This window comes from Trachemys scripta, chromosome 3 (assembly GCF_013100865.1).
Source record: "Trachemys scripta elegans isolate TJP31775 chromosome 3, CAS_Tse_1.0, whole genome shotgun sequence".
Lineage (NCBI taxonomy): Eukaryota > Metazoa > Chordata > Testudines > Emydidae > Trachemys > Trachemys scripta.
This window is the reverse complement of record NC_048300.1, coordinates 61368145-61392269: the sequence shown is the minus strand read 5'-3', so window position 1 is coordinate 61392269 and position 24125 is coordinate 61368145. Positions and strand designations below refer to the sequence as shown.

General features: G+C 41.6%; 1 protein-coding gene across 3 annotated transcripts; it reads right to left on the bottom strand.

Annotated features, from left to right (window-relative positions):
• Window positions 1-398: 398 nt before the first annotated feature.
• Window positions 399-22303, bottom strand: FAM98A (family with sequence similarity 98 member A). Of its 3 annotated transcripts, none has more exons than XM_034764902.1 (9): window positions 21034-22303; window positions 18355-18460; window positions 15480-15628; window positions 13154-13288; window positions 11351-11535; window positions 7921-8001; window positions 6965-7081; window positions 2754-2921; window positions 399-1565 (listed from the first exon to the last, which is right to left on the bottom strand). In XM_034764902.1, exons 1-9 carry the CDS (start codon window positions 21137-21139, stop codon window positions 804-806), a joined length of 1809 nt encoding a protein of 602 aa, XP_034620793.1. In that variant the 5' UTR covers window positions 21140-22303; the 3' UTR covers window positions 399-803. The 3 variants fall into 3 exon arrangements, with proteins under 3 accessions (XP_034620793.1, XP_034620794.1, XP_034620795.1); XM_034764903.1 differs by having other exon boundaries at window positions 18703-21149; XM_034764904.1 differs by having other exon boundaries at window positions 18831-21149.
• Window positions 22304-24125: the final 1822 nt, after the last annotated feature.

Here is a 24125-nt window from a genome sequence, read left to right as displayed (position 1 = left end):
GGTCAGTTTGAATTGCTATACTTAACTACAGCCCTACATACACTATCGGTTCACAACTTAGCTTGGTTTTAAAATGATCTTTGCAGATTCTGGCCGCAGGTGAGATCTCCAGAGTTGAGCAGGAGATACAATTTTCAATTAGTGGAAGATAAGGCTACTGAATGTGGTATCTGCAGTAGAGCTCATATAATAGATAAAACAGACCTATGAGTTAGAAAGCAGTTTGAAAGCAGGTATGTGAGAGCATGAGTGAGAAACCTTTTCTTGATTAAGGTGACAGGGCAGTAAAAAGCAATACTCAAAACTGTGTTTGGAACATATACACCTAAAGAATATTTAAAAAGAGAAATGCAGAACATGTAAAAGATAATTTAATTAATTTTCAATGGTGGGTGGGGTGGGGTGGGGTAGGGTGTGTGTGTGTGTGTGTGTGTTACAAGTCTGACCAGAAAAGCATTGCTAGCATCAGTATATATACCCCCAGAATGGAAGGCACACACAGGAGGGTAATAATTTCAGAATGAAATGATTTGCTCAAAGGGATTCCATCTAAAAAGCTAAACTATTGGTTTAAGGTTTGGTTAATCCCAGTGAAGAGTGGCAATTTATTTATTTCAGTCGAATAATAACAAAAAATCAGAGTTGTATGGGAACCTACAGCTTGCTTGAAGCAAGACCTCTCACCCAGACAGGACCTTGGCCTGCCACATATGGTCTTGTACTAATTCAAGAAGCATTAGATCAGGCCTCTGAAACTAGGTTTCTATTACTTGAGCTCTGCTGAAGTGTAAGATTTAGTAGCCTCAGCTAGTAAAGTGTCTTCCTTGTCCAAATCCAGACTGATTATACTGATAGCCTCCATGCTGGAAGTGCTGCTCAAACTGCCCACCTTGATTAAAGTTCTGTCCACCTCTGCCTCCCCAGCCTCCTCCTGGGCCTCCACGGCCACCGCGGCCTCCACGGCCACCTCTCCCTCCTCCACGCCCACCACCTCGATCACCATGGTGACCACCGTCTTGGTATCTGTTGTCTTGCTGGTAACCGCCGCTGCTGCCGCCACCACCCTGGTATCCACTTCCTGTGTATGAAGAAGATTGATAGCCTCCATAGCCGCCTCCTTGGTAGCCACCACCACCACCATGGTAACCACCTGTTTGAAAACCTGCATCTCTGTAGTTGCTATCTCTGTAATTGCTGTCCTGATAGCCTCCTCCTCCGCCATCTGTCCAGCCTCCTTGGTGCTTGTTTCCTCTTCCTCCCCCTCTGTTTCCATGGTCATAACCACCCCGTCCTCCTCCTCGACCTCCTCGTTCATGACCCCCTTGTTCATGACCTCCTCGTCCTCCATATGATGAATCATAACCGCCTCGGCCTCCTCTGTCATGACCCCCTTGTTCATAACCACCTCTTCCTCCATATGATGATTCATAGCCACCTCTTCCTCCTCTGCCTCCACTTTGCTGTGGAGGACCATCTTGTCTTTTCTGCCATGGTGGCATCTCAGGAGGTGGAGGCTCGATTTCATTTGGTCTGCCCCCTCTGTCAGGTACTCTGCCCATTAATACCTGTAAAAGTAAGAAAAAGATTGTTTAAGGAGTTCTAATATCATGCAATCACCAGTCTAATCCAGTATGGCAAATCTTATGTTCCTAGTGAACAGTATATGCAACCTTGTTCCTATTACTATCATCCTTGTCTGCCCACTTCTTTCCTTTTGGCTTCTATACCTCCTTGCTGTTGTCTAAATAGGCACAAGATACAAGTTTTTTGGGGCAGGGACTGCTTGTACACAGTTCAGTACAACAAAGCCCAATCCTGACTGCAGTCACTGAGTGCTACTGAAATACAGAAACTTTCTTTAGTTCTTTGTGGGTGACATTTCATGTTAACTTTCGAAGAACAGATCCACTATAATGTAATGCATATAAGACTCAAGTTCAGGGTACAAGTCAGGCTGATTAGCCTGAATTCTCAGGGGGGAAAAAAGGATTTGGAGGAGCATGTGTAATTCCTTAATTTATGCAATATTCTTTCCACGGCAACACTTGCTCTTAAAAAAAATATGCACCTTAACTATATAAATTTAATCTAATCAGAACTCATACGAGACTCTAAATAGCAAAACACTGATTTTGCAAACAGATTTATTCCCATCTAATTAAAATCCATGCAATTAAATGATTGCATTCACTTTATTCTAGATGTGATGTTAATGACATCAGAGCAATATCAACACCTGTAACCCTGATAGTGAAATGATAACACCACAAATATACAAGTAGCTTCCTCAGGGCTTTCTTGCTCCCTGTGTGGGTTGACTATGAAGTGCAACTGTAACATTGAGGTTAAGGGAGATATTATGAACCCCTTACTGACACAGAATAGGATCACATACCAGGATGAGTCCCCACTGAAAGCAAAGGGGGTGCTTGTGGAGTATATTATTCAGTGTGTGTGACAAACTTTGACCCTAAATATTAGAAGTTACAATTCCTAAAATTACAAACTAATTCAAAGTACACCACGCACTTTGCTTTGGTGCATAAGGATCAGCAGCAAGAAAATAAATTTCTCACCACATATTTTCCAGTTTACATTTACTTTGACGAAAAATACAGATTATTATTGTGTTTAACACACTCACTCTTTCATTGGGACAAAAATCTTTTTTAAAAATTTAAAATGTAACTTCGTACCAGGCTGTGAACACTGTCATTTCATTTGCCATCTCAGAGCAGTCACTGACGACATACCTTATTAATGGCACACACAGTCTTTTCTCTGATAGACCCACTGCTTGTCCTCATAATCTTGGACAAATCTTGCCGAGCTGCCAAAAGGTGAGCAATGGAAATAGTGCACTTGGTAGTTAAGAGGGCACGTTTGGGTTGGTAGACTTTAGCCAGTTTCTCTGTTTGACTCTGTTGGAGGAAAGAAAAACAAATGATTCAATTAGCTATAGGAATCAGTATGTGACAGTGTCTAGCCAAAAGATCCAGATCAATAAACAAACTAAATAAAAATAAATTTGTGTTATTAAAATGCAAGAGGAATATCAAAATTGTTCAGAACCATTTATTTGAATTTAAGGATTCCTGTAACAAGGACTGTGTGAGCCATTTTTTCACTCTAGTCACAAGAGGATGATAATTCTAACCTGATTGCCAAAATGTTACTTTGCACACATTTTCTTGTTACAGCTGAAAATTGTTATAAGTGAGAAAGATATTTTGTTACGCAGCATTTATGTATTTGTCTTGAGTAGGCAGTCAGTATTATCAGTTACCTATGTTAGAAAAAGAATTTCAGCTAATTAATACCCTCACAATGCCAATGAAAGTTATTGATTCGGATAATATACATCTCCTTTTCCTTTTGCGCACACACACAATTCCTAAACAGTCGATGTTTAAAAAAACATCCAAGTCAGTTTTATGCTAGCCATAAATGTCCCTACACTGTAAGATCTCTGAAGCAGAGATGATGTCTCATTTGCCTGTAAAGCACCTAATTACATAATACCAATGTGTAGGAGGTCATAAAAAGGAAAGAGATCATTTATTTTAGGGATGGTCTGTTGAACCATAATCAGATTTAATTACACTGGGATAATATGTGGCTATTGTGTTTAACATCTCAGTTTTAACCGTTATTTAAGTAGCCAAAGCTATTTACTGCTTTGCATATGCCAATTTCTTAAATATGTCACCTGTTATACTAAATAATAAAAACCTATTTAACTCTTCCCAACTGCTGCTATAATCCTGTTTCCTGTTCTCTACTAGATATAATTCCCCTGGATAACAAACTCTGTATATTCCAAAGAGGGCAGGAACGAAAGAGCGAGTAGATCAGTGAGTTGATGATGGATCCTTTGAATGGTCAAAAAACCTCTTCTGGGCACCATCCTCATGTCATCTACTGAAATTCATAACTGTCCAGTTTCCTTACATAGTTCTAATTAAATAGTGTGTCAGTGTGTCATTTGAAAGGGTGGGTGGTTACTACATATGATATAACCTTTCACATTTCTCCTTGCTTGGTGTGAGTAAATTGTTTGATAGGCTAGTAAAATATTCATGTTTTTATCAATTATGATAGTCCACAGGTAAGTAGATGTGCATGGGCTGGTAAGTTTACCTGGACATTTTGCAGAGTTGCAGAATCTGTTTGAAAAATGCTTTCCCTATAACTTGCAATGCCAATTTTCCAGGCTGTAACTTTCTTTTTTTAAACGTTTAGTTAAAAGAGGAATATTTTACCTCATTTTTTTCCTAAGAAGCCACTCTGGTTCACATGTTGCTTCCGCTGCCATCAGCGGTTCCTGTTTCCTGTGTTTGAGGGGAGCTACAATTGACCAAGGTAATGAAAGTTAAAAAAACTACTTAAAAGAGAGAGATTACAGGCAAATAAAGGTAAGTCACTCTGAAGATGAACAGTCAGAAGTTCAGTTGGGAGAAAATAGCAGTTTATTACTTTCCCATTCGCATCCTCCTCTATTGCCTTCTGTCATTAACAGTTTGCTCTCTTGACCTCCTGCCTAAATGTATCAATGGCAAGGTCCCCTATCCCACCAAGTAACATGCTCAATACAACCACAAGTTAGCTGCATCTAGCTTTGACTAGCATATCATCAAGACTGAACCCAAATTGAATAGGATCAGAGATACAATTGTGGATAAAGGACAGTGAGGGAATAACAAAGGTGTGGAGCAAAGGAATAACGGGGTGTAACTGAACAGTAAATCGTCTGGGGAGGACAACATTGGGTGAGGGCAGGTGGATGGGAGAATCTATTCTCCCAGCTGAACTCCTGATATTTTAACATCTTCACGGTGACTTAACAAATTTTAGTTTTCTCATCTCTAGCTCCCCTTCAAGGCAGGAAACAGGAATGACAAGAGCTGTAGTGGGTAGATCAAAGTGGTTACTCAGGGACAAACAAAGCACTGTAAAATATTCTTTTTGAAAACCAAACAACTTTACACTTTTACATTAGCAACTAAAGGTAAAATGTTTACCATAAAGATAGCAAAACTGAATGACACCCTTACTTTATTACCTGACACTAAGCAAAGACAAAGAACAGAATAGCTTGGGAAAAAGAACAGGAGTACAGTATAATGTTTTTCCATTTTTGACCTACAATCCAAACACCTGTAATCTTATATGAAGCTAACCTTGAGGTGAATACACATTCAATATACAGAGCAGCCATAATATTTTAGTATTCTTGCACTAATTATTTCTTTAACCTTAAAAATCTCAAATACATAAGACATAATATAAGTCAGCTAAGAAAACAAGATCATTTGTCATCAAATGTGAAATCTATTTACAGTTTTTATCTGTACTACTAAGCAATTAGTTACCACTACTGCATTCTTTGCTTCTTAATAAAATTATAAAATGGAGTTTTTAAAAGTTCATATTTTAAAATGAATACCATATCTTTGAAATTTGCTAGGAAAATAAATTTTAAATATAACATATTGCCAGTGCTTAAATACTGCGCACATAGTTTTCCCTATGTAGTTTAATTGCAATCTCACACACAGTTCAAGCTATTTCCCCAGCCGAGACATTGTCCTTAGTCCTCCCTTGTTGTGTTCATAACAGCTCTTTCAATAAATTTCTACTGAAAATATAGTGAAGAACACTGTGCTTTTCCTGAACTAAATTTGAACAGCTGATCAAACCTTGGACCCCTGCAAGACACTTCTTTTGGGAGGGGGGGGGGGGAAAAAAAAAAAAAAAGGCAGGTTTTGCAAAACCATAACACAGCCACAAGTCCCCAGGTGTTTTTAACACAGTCCAAAACTCAATGCTCACTTTCAGCTTCTGTTGAAACACTCAAAGTATTAAACAGCTCTTCCAAGTTTGTCAATGAAACCTGACGTATCCCCCACCCCCTTCCATCGCTTGTGTGACACCTATAGCCCTGTCTGTGTGATGGTAGAGGATCCCAAGCCAGAGAGAAGATAAATACAGAACAATTTATTTTTAAGCTGTTGATTTTTAAGTAACTTATTTAGTCAAAAGACATTGGACATGTGACTCTACATCATCTGGCTAGGAAACTCACCTAACCTGATGGCTACCTAATTTATGTGGTAGTGCCAACTAACTGCACTATTATGGACCTTGTTTAGACAATAGTGATAATTTTAGAAGCCAAATTTATAATGCTTGTCATGCTATGTTTAAAATAATAGTTCCCAATTTTTGCTATCAATATATTTGGAATTTTGTCATAGGGGAGATCAGGTAGTTAATTGGGTATGATCATTCTGGTTTCTAAACTAACTTGAGAAGGGGTTGAAGTCACATCACACTCCATGGTACAATTCAAGAACATAAATACATACCAAAATATTACCTAACAGCCAGGATGACAGAGCAAATTGCAGTGCATGGAAACCATTCAAGACAGCCTTACATAACAATAATGTATCTAGGGATCTGGGCTTGCAGATGCAGCTTGATTTTGGGGAAAAGTCAGCGCTTTAGTGGACAGCACAGACTTTGGTACTAAGTAAAGAGGTGGTCAGAAGGAGGATTCACTAACATGATTCTTCAGAAACAATGCAAAGAAGAGATTCTAATCTTGGTTTCCTTGGTTCTAATGGCAGATTGTTAGACTTTTCATTCACTGTCACATTAGTAATCCCCTCTTACCTCTGGTATTTTTCCTTGTATGTATCCATTTAACTTTATTTTTTGCTCTCTATACATTGTTATATGCACATGTGTAGTTACTAAATCATATAACAATCATCAGTTTTAAAACAGAATTTTGTAGTCCACTTACTCTGTAGTAAACTTCTTCAGAAACCCATAAACCAAAAATATTACACCAGGGGATGTTTTCCATTAAGTGCAAGGAAAGTCATTCTCAAAAGATATTTTATATAAAGCATAAGTTATCTGCATGTTCAGCATGTTTATAGAAAGCAATTTGTACCTTAGCTCTATCTGACCAGCCAAACGACTGCACAGTTACATCCAAACGTTTCACTAACAGTTTTCTCCGAACTTCATACTCATTGGCTATGGCTTGGTTAATTGCTTCAATTTTTTCCTGAAATGAAGATTCATGAGTGTGACACACACACTAGATTATTTTCTAATTGCAACAATAAATGATAGACTCAATGGTATAAACGGATTCAGATATTAAACACAGATTTGACTTTAGCACACAATTATCTACCTATTAAACATTCTCCAGTCATGGAATTGGGCCCCAAATGCAAGCCCCAGCTGCTAACACTGCTTCCCTGATGGCCATGAAAGCTCTACCTTCTTCATGGCAGCCCAAGTACAGTCTCCTATCGGCACAGTGTTCAATGTTGTTCATAAGGTATGAAACTCCGCACTTTTTTCAAGCTGCTGGTTTGCTTCCTCCAGTATTTTCCAGAGCAAACAAGTAAGGAGGAGAAAAATATGAACAAGGTATAAACTCAAAGAAATGCAAGGATTTCTACCCTCAAGTGCTAGGGAGTCTGAAGTCCCCAGCTCCTCAAAACTAAAATAAGTGTCTTTAAGACAAGAGATGTGGCCCTAAGAATAAAAAACAGTACTTACATAATTGTTTGAAATACTGTATAAGGATCTTGATTAGAGCCTAGGATGCAGCAGAGACAAGGCAGCCTCATGCAGCAACAAGACGTTCCTTTATGATTCACATCAGAAAAAAAAGACAAGATACCACTGGAAACACTATGGCTTCTCAGGGTGGCAACCAATGATCCCTGCTGGGGCAAAAACGCAGACATTCAGCGCTAAAGGGAATTCTTGTCTATGTTTTGCCAGGAGTCTGTACTCAAGATAACCGATTTAAAAAACAAACAAACAAACAAAAAAACCCACAAAGTGTTTGGTAATGCTACCAGACACAGGAGACAAAAAGTCTCTTACCCAATGAGCCGGTCCCAATGGTTTCTTCAGTAAAGGTTTTCCAACATGGCCAGGTGGAACCTTTGCTAAGGTTTCTTTTAGCTGTAATAAGATATATTGTGAATATGCTACAGTGGCCATAAACACTGCTTTTCAAAAATCAGATTTCGGGAGGGAAGGACTGGGCATTATATAGGAAGCAAAGGGGGCCCTTTGTTTCTATAGAAGACTGTCCAAAATACATTGTGCTATATAAAGATCCAATCACATCTCAATCACATTTGTTTCTGAAAATTCTTAACTCTTATTGTTACAAGTAATATAGTAATCTTAGATAAAAGGTAGAGAAAATACATACAAAGATCAACAGACTCCATTATGACCTCAGAGATAGGAAACATCTGTGATTAAAATGGAAAATCATACATTTGATAAGATCTATTTCCCTTTAAACACAGAAACTATCCTATATATAATTACTGCATAGCTTTCTCAATTCCAGAATATGTTTTATATGAAGACTTCATGGAAGTAGGATCTAAAAAGGGCCCCTCTTGTAATAAAAAAGAAATTCTTCAACATGATCATTTAAATTATATGGCTGATCAAATGATTTGTGTGCAGCTACTATATCATCTTTCCCATCTCAAAACTACTAAGAACACAGGTATAGAAATAGGATAAAACACTTGGATTGGAGGAAAAGTGGGTCAATGAGTCACAAAGAAACTGCCTCTTTCCATTATTGCAAGTCATGTTTCTGAATTTATGCAAATACTCTCTTCAGCGGCCTACAAAATGTAAGGCCTGGTTTCCCAGAGGTGCTGAATACCTGCAGCTCCCACTGAAATCAATGGGAACTGTAAGTGAACAGTGACTCTGCAAGTCACACCCCAAATAAAGCCACTGTCATAAAAGAAGCGATACTTCATCCAAACTCTGTTTTTCTTGTTAAGTTTTACATTTTGCTTATGGTTTCCTACCAGATGGTAATTTCATAGACTCATAGACTTTAAGGTCAGAAGGGACCATTATGATCATCTGGTCTGACCCCCTGCATGCTGCAGGCCATAAAACCGTCCCTACCCCTTCCCTGGACTCAGCTGTTGAAGTCCCCAATCCTGTTTTAGGTGACTTCAATCGGCAGAAACCCTCCTGCTAGAGATCCCTGCCCCATGCTGCGGAGGAAGGCGAAAAACCTCCAGAGGCTCAGCCAATCTGCCCTGGAGGAAAATTCCTTCCCGACCCCAAATATGGCGATCAGTAAGACCCTGAGCATATAGGCAAGAGTCTCCAGCCTGACCCCTGTCAGCCATTATACAATTTACCTACCATTGCTTGGTTTTCATGAAGTACAAACCATTTCAAGAAAGTTGTTTTCATCTTTTCAATATACTGGCAAATGCATCCCTGGTCCTCTCTTAAAATTTAGGAAACTTTTCCTACCCATCTCTGTCCCCGCCAGAACATGCCCTTTACAACCACCAGAATTGCATGTAAATGTCTTTCTGATTTACAAAATGTTGTTCTTCCAAAGTTGTTTCTGGAAAACTGGATGTCAACTGAAAGATTTCTGAGTTTATAATTGTAGCTATCTGTCTGTTTCATAATCATTCTTTATGACTGTGCTATTTATTACAACACACATTGCCAATTCCTATCTGTTTTGCTTAGTAGTTCAAAAAACCCAATACATCCAGAACAGCAGAACTAATGGTTGATTTAAACAAGCTGCATATTTGTCGTATGCATGATTAACAAGATTGCCAGCTACAGTAACCTTTGATTTCCAGCAGTAGAGACTCTGGAATGCACAAAAGAGAAAATACAGCTCTATTTCAGATGCTACAGTGTCAGATTAAATTTTGCATATTAAAAACAAGAAAACCTGTAAGTTCCTTCTCTATATGTTACTATTATCACTGTATAGTCAAGTCTAAATTTTCACTACTTCTGTTATTTTAGTTTTGGCTTTCATTCAGATTTTGTCAATGACAGTTGACCACTACATTTCACTTTTGTTTACAGTCAGTATCTAATCAGCTTCACATTTTGGTTTCTAAATACTACCAAGGTTTGGATTGCAAACACTGCAAATTCCCTGAAAAATAAGATTCTGCTTCACGTTTTTTAAAAATTCACTGAAACATCTCATTAGGCTTTCAGTCTGTTTTCACTTCAAGACCACTTTGGGGCCTAAACTGACTTAACAGTACCCTTTTAAGCTTAATAGACTTAGCGTTGCCGTTATTGTGAAGCAAGCAAAAAAGTGAAAGGGAAATTAATTACGAAATTTTTAAAAAGTATGAACTTTAGTATGTCATTTTTACGTAAAAGATTCTGATCATACAGATATAAATACAAAGAATTATCTATAGAGCACCTTCCATCAGAAGAAATCTTTGCCAATGTTAATGAGTTCATCCATGTGAGATAAAGCATTTTCTCCATTTTACAGATGGGGAAATGGAGGCACAGAGATCTTAACCTGCCTTTCCTGAAGTCTCAAATCCATGACAAAGCCAGGAACAGAACTGTGATCTCCTGAGTCCACATTATCTTTCCCCTCCTAAATGAGGGCAATTGCCAGAAAACAAGTTTGGAAAGCCAAATTCTCTTTAAAGACTTCCAAATGAGTCATTTCTAGCAACTTTGACTCAGCTGAAGTAGAAATTCCTAAAAGGCTTCTAAAAGGGCGTTTTGAGACCTTAGTAATTATGTAAACTTTACGGGACAGATAATGTAAGAAAGTTACATTTTTGTTTAAAAAAAAAAAAAAAAAAAAAAAAACCTAGTACTATAACAAAGAAAAAATATTTTCCTTTTTCCCCCCCCCAGTTTAATTTGCGTATTTGACCACACATTCAGTTTCACTGTTTCCCCCAGATAGTCAGCTTTCCCTTTGCTCTTTCAAAGAGCAACAGGTTGAGAACACACTTTTGAAAAAAAAAAAAAATAAGGAAAAGGTAATTAAAGTCACAAGAAATGACAAGGGGATTCTAGGGTAGGTGTTCACTTGATACTAATTTTAACTGACTAGATTTCAAGATGATAGGCCCCTTTAAAAAGTTGTTTATATATCTAAGTAGTAATAAAAAACAAGTTTCTCCTTAACTTACCTGCCAAGACCTAAGTTAGGTGGTTCTGAGAAACCCCAGCAACAGGTGATGACTCAAAGACCTACAGCAGCATAAGGAATACAGAAACCCTTCATGATAATGAGATAGCCACAGCCTTTGCGCAGGATACACAGAACCCTGACCTCAGGTCTTAACAACGAAGAAGCCCTTCAGTTCACCTTTAATATATGCAATTTCTTTGTGACTCATAGCGCATTCTGTAAACCATATTAATCCCCCAATACTAGAAAAGTTTCACAAAAGGCAATGGAGCTAATTTAAATGAAAGCAATAATACTCTAATATTGTACTTTTGTTCCTTTGGATCTTACTTTTTTTTCGATTCCACTGAAGAACTGGAACATAGTTATGTTGGCTGGAGGCTTGGACATGCCTAATGCAATACAAATGCCTTTTAGCTCCTGAAAGACCTCGCTACCACCTCCTTCTTGTGCTTTTTTTGGAGGGGCGTTCACACATAGCATTCTGGCAGCTTCCAGTTCTGAGATGAGGTATGCTGGGGTAAGAAAATTAGATTTCAGAGTAAGATACATCCAATTTTAAAATTACTGAGAATTAAAGTACTTACAAGTGATAAAGGCACAAACAGAACATTTTAGAAAGATTTCGGACTTTAATTTTTGAATCCAAAGAAAGCTCATATTTATAACAATCACTGGGTAGGAGTATGTGGTCCTGAGGGGACCACTGAGAAGGGGAAGCTCTAAGTTGGAGGCATCTGTGGCAACTGGCAGTCCTGCTGAGAAATCCCACTCCAGTAGATTTTATTATACGTCTAACAGAGCATGGCTCTTCCCCTGCAAGACCTTTGCAGAGTGAGCAGTGTTGATCGGGAACATGGGAAAAAAAGCAAGAAGAAGCTAGCACATGGATTTACAGCCAGGTTGATAGGACTCCCTAAAGTCTTGGGTCAAAAAGTGGGACGGCTAGAGGTATAAATGAAAGACTGGCAGGGGAACCAGGATTGGAAATCATCCAAGGAACTGGGGAGCTAGAAACTGGGAAACAGTTAAAACAATCAGAGCTATTCTTGGGGGCAATGGAGACACTGTAAAGAAAGCAGGAACTGATGCTGAAGCTCACTGTAGAGAACTCTGCAAAGCTTTTCACATGAAGACAGCAGGGGGATGGCATCATATTGCAAGTCAGGGATTTACCACCCCTCCGCCCCCCCCCCAAAAAAAAATAAAAACAAAAACAATAACCCCACAAACAAAATTTTGTGAGGTATCTGCTTATGTACAAGAATTCAGCATTATGTTTAATGTCAGATTTGATTATGTAACCTTAGTTTGTGATTCCCATAATTTTTAAAGTTTGAATTAAAATGAGGTGTACATTTTCTCTTTAATTTCACTTAGAAATCTCAACAGTAATTTAGAGTTCTTCTGTTCCAAAATACAATAGGGACACTATGCGTAGAAATTAACAAGAATGTCACTTTACTCTGCTGCTTCCAAACAGCAAAAAAAGATACAGGGGCTATTTATGGAGGAGGCTGACACAGAAAAACTGAGGCTCCTCTCCCCAAAAGTCAGGCTTTGAGATGAGTTTTAGGGGTGTGGAAGAGGGAAAGTTCTTAACCGTCCACCACCCATGCACTCCTCCCAAGAGTCAGGTAGAAGGCAATGATAGAGGATTCAAACTGATGACAGATCTACCAGTCAGAGTCCAATACAAAAAGTGAACCCTCTGAGCAAAGTCCAAGGTCTTTACCCTGACAGGAATCTCAACATGCTTCCCTCTTCCCAGCATCTTGTAGAGAGGAATGCAATAGGCTTTTCACCAGGTCATTGCCCCTGGTCTTCACAGGTGCTCTCTCACCCTCAAATCTTTTCTACTAGATACTGAAAAGTAAGTGGCTGGTAAAAAATTTTTAAGACTTGGCAGTCTAATGCTACGCCTTCAATTCTTTTGTTTGGATTTTGGCCTCCTTTTGAAATGTAACAGAAAATACGTAAGTGAAATTCTTAAGAATTACCGAAAAATTATTCACTGCTTTTATGGGAAACAAATAACACAATACCACCATTCTGTCTCAGAATCATAAAAATGAACAGGAGCGGGAATCTTTGCATTCGCAGGCCTCTATGAAAATGTTCCCTTTAACTTACTGAGCAGCAGGAGGCAGTTCTTCTGATTGAGAAGGCGTTTTGTCACGTCTCCTGATGTTAGTGATGCATATGGACAGTTCATTTCCCCCAGTAGCCCACTCACTTCAAGTTGGAACTCTTCTGCTTCATTCGGACCTTTAAAAAAGCAACTTGTTTAATCAGTTCAAATATTTAGTTTCCTGATTTTGTGAATATAAATTAATTAGGAACTATAGGACTTTGGAGACTAGGGTGGTTTGGTTAAAAAAAAAATTGTGGCTACAGCAGAGAGTTATTCATGCTAAAGGAGTATCAAAATGAAAATATTGCTGTGGGTGAAAGCCACAGAAGTCCTCTGGGTTTTCAAAGCTTGGGATTCAGCATGACTGATTTGAGGACAAGTAGTTCCTCAGTGATTGCAGAATTATGCTTCCATTTGCTTTCTCTCCCAGTCTAGGAACTTTTCACTTAGTAGCCATATAAAGTACAGAAGTTGGAAGTAATGATACCACAGACCCCAATCTGGAATCTGTGGAATCTTAGTGTCACTTAAATATCAGAGCGATAGGCATCTTAGATTTAGATGATTCTAGTTGAAGTACTCTTAGTCAATAATTAGGAATTGCTGGATAAGAAAGGTCACGAGTACCACAAGCCTACCCCTTTTAAGTTTACATTTATGACCCTCACCTACTTGCTTCTTCTTAGTAGGAGGGACAGTCAAGTAGCTTAGGTGCAACATTTAGATTGACAAAAAATGTGTTTCCTTGTGCTAGGGCCCAAGAACTAGAGTGAAACCAAGGGTATGTCTTCACTACTGGATGGATTGGTGGGGATCGATTTATCGTGTCTAGTCTAGACGTGATAAATCGATCCCTAAGCGCTCTCCCGTCGACTCCTGTACTCCAGCTCGGCGAGATGCACAGGCAGAGTCAACGGGGGAGCGGCAACAGTTGACTTACCGCGATGAAGACACCACGGTAAGTCGATCTAAGTACGTCAACTTCAGCTACGTTATTCACGTAGCTGAAGTTGCGTAACTTAGATCGATCCCCACCCCCACCCCTCGTGTAGACCAGGCCTAAGATAGATTCAGCTTGGATGATGAAAAGCTAGTACAAAATGTGAATAGAAAAAAAAAGTTTAAAATTGATCCAGGTTAGTTCTATTTTTACTCAGCCCCTGAAGTGGGAACCTTATAACATGCAAGATCTTTTACTGCCTCTATTAGTAATGTATTCTCACTAAAATGAATAAAATATAGGGAGAAGAGGATTATTGGAAAGAACACACTAAAGAGAGGAAGTAGTGAGGGAAAATATTGAAAAAAGGAACAGCAGGAAAGAACGGAAAGAGACAGGACACTGAGAAACAAAAAAGATATGTAGAGACAGTGAGTAGATTTCAAGTTAAAACTCTCTTTTTACATTAAGAGTCCATTTGCCAATCTGTGTGGTTTTATATTTCCCTTTTAAAAAAAAGTCCTGTGTGTTGAAGTGTTAAATGCTTTCATTAACAAAAGGGAAAACTAATTGTACCAGAGAAAATTACTGCATAAAGTAAACAAATGGAAAATACAGAAAAGTCTGTAACTGAAAAATTAAAGAAAAATATTAGGGTTAGGTGTTACTTGTAACAAAAATAGGTTAAAAAGTGTATACACAATCCCACAAATACTCAGAATTCTGTTAAATACCCGTTAAAGATAAAATATGGATTCTGATACATAAAGTGTAAGTCTGAAGAATGCCAGAATTAGAGCTTATTAAAAACTTAACAAAATTGTTTTAAACATTTTCTTGAAAGTTTTATTTAGTTTTTCCCCATTAAAGATAAAAAATGATGGAAAATTTTAGATTTCCAAGTCCTCCCCCACAGAGCATTTCATAATTCATTGTTTGTCTTCCCTTTAAGATAATCAAGAGTAAATAGGAAATTGAGGCAAATTTTTAGTTATTAGAGCATCCACTCTGGAATTTTAAATATAATTTAATACATCAGATCTTCAAAGAGTTGTAAAAAAGTTATTTTGAAATTTTGATAAATAAAACTTTGTTTCCTCCAAAAATAAGAAAGGATTCAATAACTGAACACACTCATCTCTGTGAAAATCAGTTAAAGGAAAAAATAACTTCAGTAGAAAGTTCATTCCAACAACAAATTCAGTTTCTGTTGGATGCACACTGGATCAGCTTGAAAAATGAGGAAAACATCCAAAAACTGATAGGATACAGACAGTACTGTATGGTACAATTGATTTAACTACTGTCAGACGAAATCTATGGACCACACATCTATAAAAGTGCATTAACTGCACAATTTTGTTCTCAGGGCTGTGGTTACTTACTGTTAGTAGCTTGCACATTTTCTTCTAGTTTACAATATAGCCTTAACTCAGACACCAGCCAAGCACAGAGTTTTGTAAATTCAGGGGAACTGGCTCCACCAGAGACTGCTTGAGTCAGCGCTCCATCTTCTAACAATGGACCTTTGTAACTGGCAAGCAAAATTAAAAGCACAACTTATTAAGCATCTAGATTATGACCTAATTCTGCTATAGATTTTATTTATTTATTTTAATGTCTATGTGAACATGTAAGGAATATCACCATTATATCTAAAGTGTTGAAAATACAGGTAAATGTCACAAAAATTCATGAGTTTAACTATGGGGAAACAGGACATTAAAAATGTTTGAGTAAAACAAATGTGACAGGAGTCAAAATGTTTTCATTTGGAGCAATGCTACCAAAATATGGAGTGCAACTTCTATCATAGATCTTAGTTTATTGATCTATTCTTTCTGCAATTCTAAAGTACCTCTCTGGAATTATTGCTTCATAATATATTGAGTAACTAGTGCTTGACTTTTCCATTGCCCCCCCCCCCCTTTTTTTTTATTGCCGAAATGTCATTTACTTTCATATTTTTACTGGGTTGCCAGACAATGCAAATTAGAAACACTGGATATAGATGTTATATAAATAGTGGAGGAATAATTTTCTGTTGAATAAAAACTTTAAAATGGACATTAATAAGGTGAAAAGTTGTCTCTGTATGGAGAATTATGGGCCAAATTCAGTCCTGGCATAAGTAGGCACAATTCTACAATGGGAGTTGTACACACTATGTCAAAGCTGAATCTTATTCAACTCTAAATGCAACACATTTTAGTTATTTACTGGTTTCAGAAGGTAAGCGTTCTGGACAACAAAAGAAGAACAATTTCCCCTAACCTTGTAAAGGCACAGATTATAGCTTGTACTCTGGTAAATATAAAAGGTGCTAGATTGTTTTGATGTAATATACCCATCTGAAAAGGGATCAAAGAAACCTCAAAAACAATTGAAGTTACCCTGATACCTTGAAGAAGTAAAACCTCAAAGGACTGAGTCCACTTTGACAACTGGTGCAGTCAACTCTTGATAGATGTCAAAGATGACAGATGTCTCAACCAGCATATGAGGGCTCTCATCCTGCAAAGATTTGGATTGTTACTCACAGGGTGTAAAGTTACACACATGAGTAAATCTTTGCAGGATTACGGCCTAAGTAGTTTGTCAAGTGAAAGGCCCACTCTCTGATTCTCCTAGCAATTCCCCCTTCCCTAGAAATGCCATCCCAGCTAACATCTCTCTCATAATCTGGCTCCACTCCTGCAGCTCTTTAGCTAGCAATCCAATCTGTGGATTGCTGACTGAAACTTTAATCTCTGCCTCTCTATGCTCCATAACAAACACATATTTCTGCTCCTCTTCCCTCCAGTAATATCCCTGGCTCTGGTTGCAGTACTTCTCCTGCTGCAGCCTCTTGTAATCCACAGTTTGACAGCATTTTTGTTTAGTCCAGATGGCTCAACAAAGCCACACTGGGCCAAATTCTGCCCTCCATTACATCTGAGTAACCTCCTATTGACATTGAAAGTTAAATCAATGTATTCCCAGAATAAAGAATTTGGCCCAGCATGCTATAAAGATGACCTGAAAAAACAAAAATTGGCTTGTGTCCTTTTAGTTTTCTTCATAATGTATAGAGCCTACACATTTGTTTTCCTCCCTTCTCTGAAGGGAAGGTTTTACTCCTGCTTCTCCCTCTCCTGTTAGCATGAAAGCGTATGTTGATCAAAGAACTAATTAAGTGATGACATCACAAGAATCAAGGGAATGAAAGCTGAGTAATTTAAAGCAGAAGGGAATTTTAACCAGAGACCTAACTTTTTAAAGCTGTTTGGTTTATTTGTTTTTAACAACATCTATTTAACTTCAGTGCCTAATGAATACTTTGTAGTAAGGCATCCTTTGTTAAACATTCAACTGGAAAGGAAGGATTCTCGACTGGTCAGGGCACTAGCCTGGGACTTGGGAAACCAATGTTCAAGTCCCTGCTCTGCCACAGACTTCCTGTTTGACCTTGGGCCTCAGTCTATCTAGGCCTCAGTTCCCCCATTTTACAGATGGGTATAATAGTACTCCCTCACCACTCAGTGATGTTACAAGGATAAGTGATGACTCAAAACACAGCGGCAGCTCCTTGTAATGTTTCAGTGTAGACACTACTTACGCAGACGGGAGGGGTTCTCCCATCTGCGTAGGCAATCCAGCTGGCCTAGAGGTGGTAGCTAGATTGATGGAAGAATTTTACACCAGGGGTTAGGTCGGTATAGCTATGTCTCTCACGCATGACCATTTTTCAAACCCCTGAGAGATGTAGTGATTACAATGTAAGTTCCCAGTGTAGACCATACTGCACTCATACAATCCAAGTACCATCGACAGACAGAACACCATAGCCCCAACAACTAAGTCTGAGAACACAATAGACATGCTGTACTACAGCAGAAAAATTCTCCTGCAGAAAGAAAGAAAAATCTTTTCGGGCTGCTTCTCTGACATTTCAGAACCTGTAAAGTCGGGTTTCTTCTAGAACAAAGATTTTCCGTTGAAGAAGTTGAATCCCTAAACCCCACCTCTCCCTCTGCCACTAGAGGAGCCCCTCACATGTGCCAATGGAAGAGGGAACAATAGGCGAGTGTCACATTGGCCACCCGGAGTTAACATGGAAACACGAGCACAAGGAGTTTTCAGCCTCAATCCCCCTCACAGAAACTGTCAAGTCACCCACGAGATACAGATCCACCTCGCCCCGCCCGAGCGCAGCACTGGCTGGGCGTGCCGAGAGGGGGTAGCCGGTCGCACATGTGTATGCCGCGGAAGGCCACCTACCCTAGATCCTCCAACGACTCCAGGATGTCGCTCTCCATGAGCTCGAACTCCATCCTCTGCCCTGGCACCCACCGGCCTGTTTCCTTGCGAGGGACAAAGCTGGCACCTGCACAGCAAAGCAGAGTCAGTCACCAGCGCGCCAGCCCCTTCCCCGGCTACAGCCCCGGGCCCGGGGCGAGGCCACCCCACCCCGCTCAGCTCAGCTGCAGCCCCGGGCCCAGGGGCTCCTCAGCCGCGCCCCCGCTATCGCTCCTGCCCAGGCCGGGGGTCACCCCTGTCAGCTCCCCGCCCCGCCACCCTCCTCCGCGCCTGCCCCCTCCCCTGCCGCACGGGGCTCCCCCGACGCACTCTGCGCAAGCAGCTACCAAGCCGACTGCCGGGTTGGCATGTCAGAGCGAGGGGGGAGGAGGGGAGCAGGCCCCCGGCCTGACCTCTCACCCGGCACCGGGAGCTGCCCTAAGCGGTGCCTAACTCACATCACCGCCTTGTGTTCTTTTAACGTCTCCGCTACTCTCAGTTTCTCTTTCAGTGTGACCGGTGATTTCTTTTTTAATTTCCAATTTTTTGTTTTCCAATAGCAGAAACGGCCCCTGGAAGAAAAATATTTTTATCAGGCAGCGTCTGGCAGCCTGGAGACGAAGGACCCCCTCCTGTAGAACCCACGTTGGAATGTGGAGGGTTCTGGCCGTCTGGAGACAGTGAAATTAAAGAAACGAAAGGATATGGCGCGGGAAAAGGGACAAACTTCAGCAGATAGCGGCCGCGGTCGCCTGCGCCAGAGGGTGCTTGTGCTGGGACTACAAGTCCCATCATGCAAAGCGCTAGGTGGAGCTCAGCGGCCGTTGGATTCCAAATCTGCGCGTTTCGTCATGGCTAAGCGTGCATTCGTTAATAACCCAGGTTGGAAGGAACGCGCGTGGCTCCACTTGCAGCGCAGGCTCCCATGCTCTGCTGGGCTGTCCGGCAGCAGCCAAGGCCAACTGCCTCGTGCTCACTCACCTATCCGCGTCCTGCTGCTCCAGAAAAGAGGACTAATGTCCAGCCCCTCTAATGGGCCAGCCCAGAGTCAGGCTGCTGCAAAATCCTGAGCTGAATGGTCCACTGCCTTCCGCATTCCCCCTGATGCCTTCCCCTTTTGCAATATGAGGGAGAACCTGGCGCACGCTTATCTCGAATGCGTCAGGTTGCAGCCCCTAGTCCAGTTCCTCCAGAGCCTCCTGTTGAGGTTCTGGCTGCACTTTCCCCCACACCTGTTTATATTCTCACACCCTGTGCGTGTCCCCACAAAGTTGTGAACCTCCTCCTGGCCGTGGCCATCTTCTTCAACACCAGGAAGAGGATGCTAGATGAGGGAGTGCTCTGCGACTGTGGGGCTTATTTCCGCTCCTTCCTGGTCTCATGCATCTGAGCAGAGTTCCTCTGGGCGGTATCCGCTGGCTCCCTGGACAGCTTTGAGGAGCAGTGGGCGCTGTCTGGGGTTCTCTGCTCGGTGTCCCCCTCTGCATCCCTAGTTTTGAACCTGTGACCTTCACTCTTGACCCTGTTATTCATTAGTTGTCCCCCACTTTCAGTTGGTTCATAAGTCTAGTGGTCCCACCCACAGGGCTGGGGGAGGGGCCTTTAGACCTGGGGGGGGGGCACCTCCCAGGATTTCCAATAAGGTCTTCCCCATTCCCACCCTTCCAGGGGATGACCTGCTGCCAATCAAAGTCTCTGTCTCTGCTGAGGGGCTGCTGGGCTTCTCAACACCTCCATAGGCAGTGCTCCCTACTAAAGGAATGGGAGCTGGCTAGCTACCAAGCAGTTTTCTCTTGCAACTTTTCTAGCTCCCAACACTGCCAGATCTCCTGCTCCCCATCCCAGGGTTAAGGAGACTCTCCAGATTTTTGAGATCAAATGGTGAAGAGGCCCTTCCCCTCAGACTCGTAAAATGGAGGCAGGATGTTTGCAATAAAATGCAGTTGCAGGCTTGTGTGACGAATTTAAGCTGGTGGGGAGTGGGGGTTGGAGATAGAATGAAACTCTGGGGTCTCCCTCCTTTTTCTCTATGTAGATTTATGCAAACCAATCATGTTTCCCTGTGAGGATGTTGGCAGGTGTGTGTGGAGGTTAGAGACTGCCCTGTTGCCAGGAAGCGGGAGTGAAGAATCTTGGAGTCAAGCCCATTAACACAATGTTAAACTGGATTAGTCCCTGTCCACAATAGTTGCAAAGCCCTGTTGAACATCATATTAGTTAACATGACTCTTTAAGATATTGAACAGGAGGTGTCATTTCAGAAAAATTCTGTGGGGAAGGGACAAACATGTGCCAGCATATAGTGTTATGGGTGGTTACATGGTATCCTGGAGTCTGGGAATCAAAAAGTGAAAGTTATAATAGTATATAGACCTATAAAAAGTAGGGGGACCCCAAACCATGGGAAAGGGCCCTTGCCCTATAGCAAATTACACTGCTGTTGTTAAACAGAACTCTGCAACCAGTGCAAATGGAGACAAACTGTTTAACATTTGTTAACATTTTTCAAGGTCATGTTTTAACACGACCTATTTTTTAGTCAAGGTAAATCTTGTGAGAAGGGCAGGTTCTGAGTGGTTCCTGCCAACATCCTCAAAGGGGAAACTATGTATGTGCATAAAGGTATAGAAAGAGAAGGAGGAAGTATAAAGGAGTAAGGACCTGTAGGGGAGAGAAGAATTCCCTCTGCTGGTTCTGGTACTGCTAGGCTGTGTTGCCGCCCCAGGACAGAGATCCAGGGTCCTGCAGGCAGTCCTGCAGAGTCCATGAATCCCAAAAGGGTGGCTTGTGGAGAAGACAACAATATTAGGTGGTAAAAAACAAAGCCATGTTGGTACTGTGGTGCATGTGCATGAATAAACGACAACGTGTTTTCTCTCTATTGTATTTGGTGGTTTTCAGGAGCTGCAGACTGACTGGTCCACAGAAAGAGAATGTTATTCCTATTTCTTGTAATAAAAATGATAAGTGTTTGTTATTTTGCAATGAAAAAACCTTACTGTACATTAGCTGCTTTGTGGCTGTGTGGGGGTTGGTGTGTCTGGAACAGTGATGAGCTTGGCAGAATACTGTATAGAGCCAAGTTCCACCTAGTCTGCTCTGCAGGTGAATTTACTGAGACGAGCTTAGCCCTTCAAGATGGGTGCTCTTGTGACCTACATAGAAATGAGTGATCTTGAGCTCATCCAGTCCCTTTCAGAAGCAGCACTAAAGAGGGAAGCTGGCAAGAAAGCTTTGTCTTCTGTGGAACTAAGCTAACCAGATGAGGATTCACTCGGATCTTAGTTACTGAAGAGCTAAATATCCCTGAAGTGTGGTGTAGCCAGCTATTTGGGGTTGTGGATGTGTTGTGAGGACTCTGTGTCTCCCTTTCTCAAGAGCTGATTGGCTGGTTATAGGAATGATCATTTGCAGGGCACTGTTTTAATTGTAATCTGTCCAGTGTAGATGTGCAAGTCCCCAAGTTTACCTGCTGCTATTTTTCCATGCCCAGAGGACATTTCACATCCCAGGCCTAACTACTAAAAACAAAACAAAACAAAACATATCTAAAAGGACAGATTTAGAAACACAGAAGTGAGGTTCCCATGGAGTAATCTAACTGTGGGACAGGGCACTTGGCCAGGCTCCTTCTAGAAACAGAATTGGAAAGCGTATATTTGGTTAATAGAGTTCTTGCATTATGTTCTCTAAGTTAGGAGCCCAAATACCTTTGCGGATCTGGGCCTTAGTACTTTGCCTCTGTTGTGGTAGGCTCAGTAGCCACAGTCCAGCCTCTTAGATTAAGGTGTGGCAACATGGAGACTTACAGCACACTAGCCTGATGTGCACTAACTAGCCATGTGGATCCAGGTACCGTGCACTAAAAGTTCTGTGCACTTTGACATATTGCTGTTTGTATGTGAAAGCACACTTCAGAACATCTAGTGCAGGGGCGGGCAAACTTTTTGGCCTGCTTTTTGGCCTGAGGGACGCATCAGGTTTCGGAAATTGTATGGAGGGCCGGTTAGGGAAGGGGGTCGTGGGCTGCCTCCCCCCCCCCCCCCCCACCCCCCGGCTCCCCCCCCCCCCCCCCTCCCCCCCCCCCCCGGGACTCCTGCCCCATCCAACCCCCCCTGTTCCCTGACGGTCCCCCCGGGACTCCTGTCCCATTCACCCCCCCGTCCCCTGACCGCCCCTGGAACTCCTGCCCAACTGCCCCCCGCCAGCCCAACCAACCCCTCCTCTCATTCCTGACTGCCCCCTGGGAATCCCTGCCCCCTGGGAACCTCTGTTCCCCACCCACTGACCACCCCAAATCCTATCCACACCCCTGCTCCCTGACCATCCCCCCGAACTCCCCTGCCCTCTATCCAACCTCTCCTGCCTCCCGCTCCCTGCCCCCTTACCGCGATGCACGGAGCACCGGTGGCTGGCAGTGCTACAGCTGCTCCATCCGACTAGAGCCGGCCACGCCATCGCCACTGTGCAGCACAGAGCACCGGGTCAGGCCGGGCTCTGCAGTTGTGCTGCCCCAGGAGCTCACAGCCCCGTTGGCCAGAGCATTGCGCCGGCGGTGGAGCAAGCTGAGGCTGTGGGAAAGGGGGAACAGGGGGGGAGGGGACTAGCCTCCTGGGCCAGGAGCTCAGGGGCCGGGCAGGAGGGTCCCGCAGGCCGGATGTGGCCCATGGGCCTTAGTTTGCCCACCTCTGTTCTAGTGCATGGTAGCTGGGTCCACACAGCCTGTTAGTGCATGTTGGACTAGCATGCTGTAGATTTACACCTTGGCTTGCCATGCACTACATCTTCATTTGGACATGCCCTTACGCTTCAGAGAGTTTTGGACAGCTGAGGTTGACAATGGTTTGTCAGGCCTAAGGATAAACATTTTTCAATGATTGCTTCACCTTCTATCTAATTTTCATGGACCAAAGCCTTGGCCCACTGGAGTCAATGGGAGCATTGCCATTGATTTCAGTAGGGCCAGAATTTGGTCCTATAACAGTAAAGAACAGAAATTTAGGGCTTATCTCAATACAGCTGCATTCCTAGGGAAATAAACTTCAACTGCATTTCTCAGCCTTTTTAGGTTGATGGCCTATTATTCAAAGTCAAATATTTTTTGATCTCCCTACATGTACTGTAAAAGTAACAGTAATAAATGTATCATTGATAATGATATATCTCTATAATACAAACTACTATATTTGATCTCACACACTTTGAAGGCTTTTGTAATCCCAGTTATTTTCTTTGCTTTAGATTTGTAATAATTTTTTCAGTGCCTCACAATCCCTGATTGCCTTTTAAAACCCATCAGCTGAGAAACACTGACCTATACCAGTACAAGCACTGTTATAGCTGTGTCCACAGTAGGAAGTTGTACCGATTTAACTATATTTGTTTCTAAATCAGTTTAAAGTTATATGAAAACTGTAGGATAGGTCTAGGGATGGAGAGAGGTATCTGAACATGACTGGATGGCCTTTGAAACACAGGGATCTGGAAATAATCTTTAGCCATGAGCCCTGTACCAGTGAGAGGTGGTACTTCCTGTCAGTATAATTCATTACATTTCCCTTTACCAGTAAAACATCCAATTCCCTTACTCAGGCTGGATTGGGACACTTCATATGTCTGAGGATTGAGGTTCAGCCCTATACAGTATGTAGAATAAAGACAAAGGGGATGTAATGTACACAGCTGGAAATAGGGGTAACTCATATGTAGAGGAGACAGGAGGTACTGCAGTAGGAAAAGCAATTAAGAGTGAA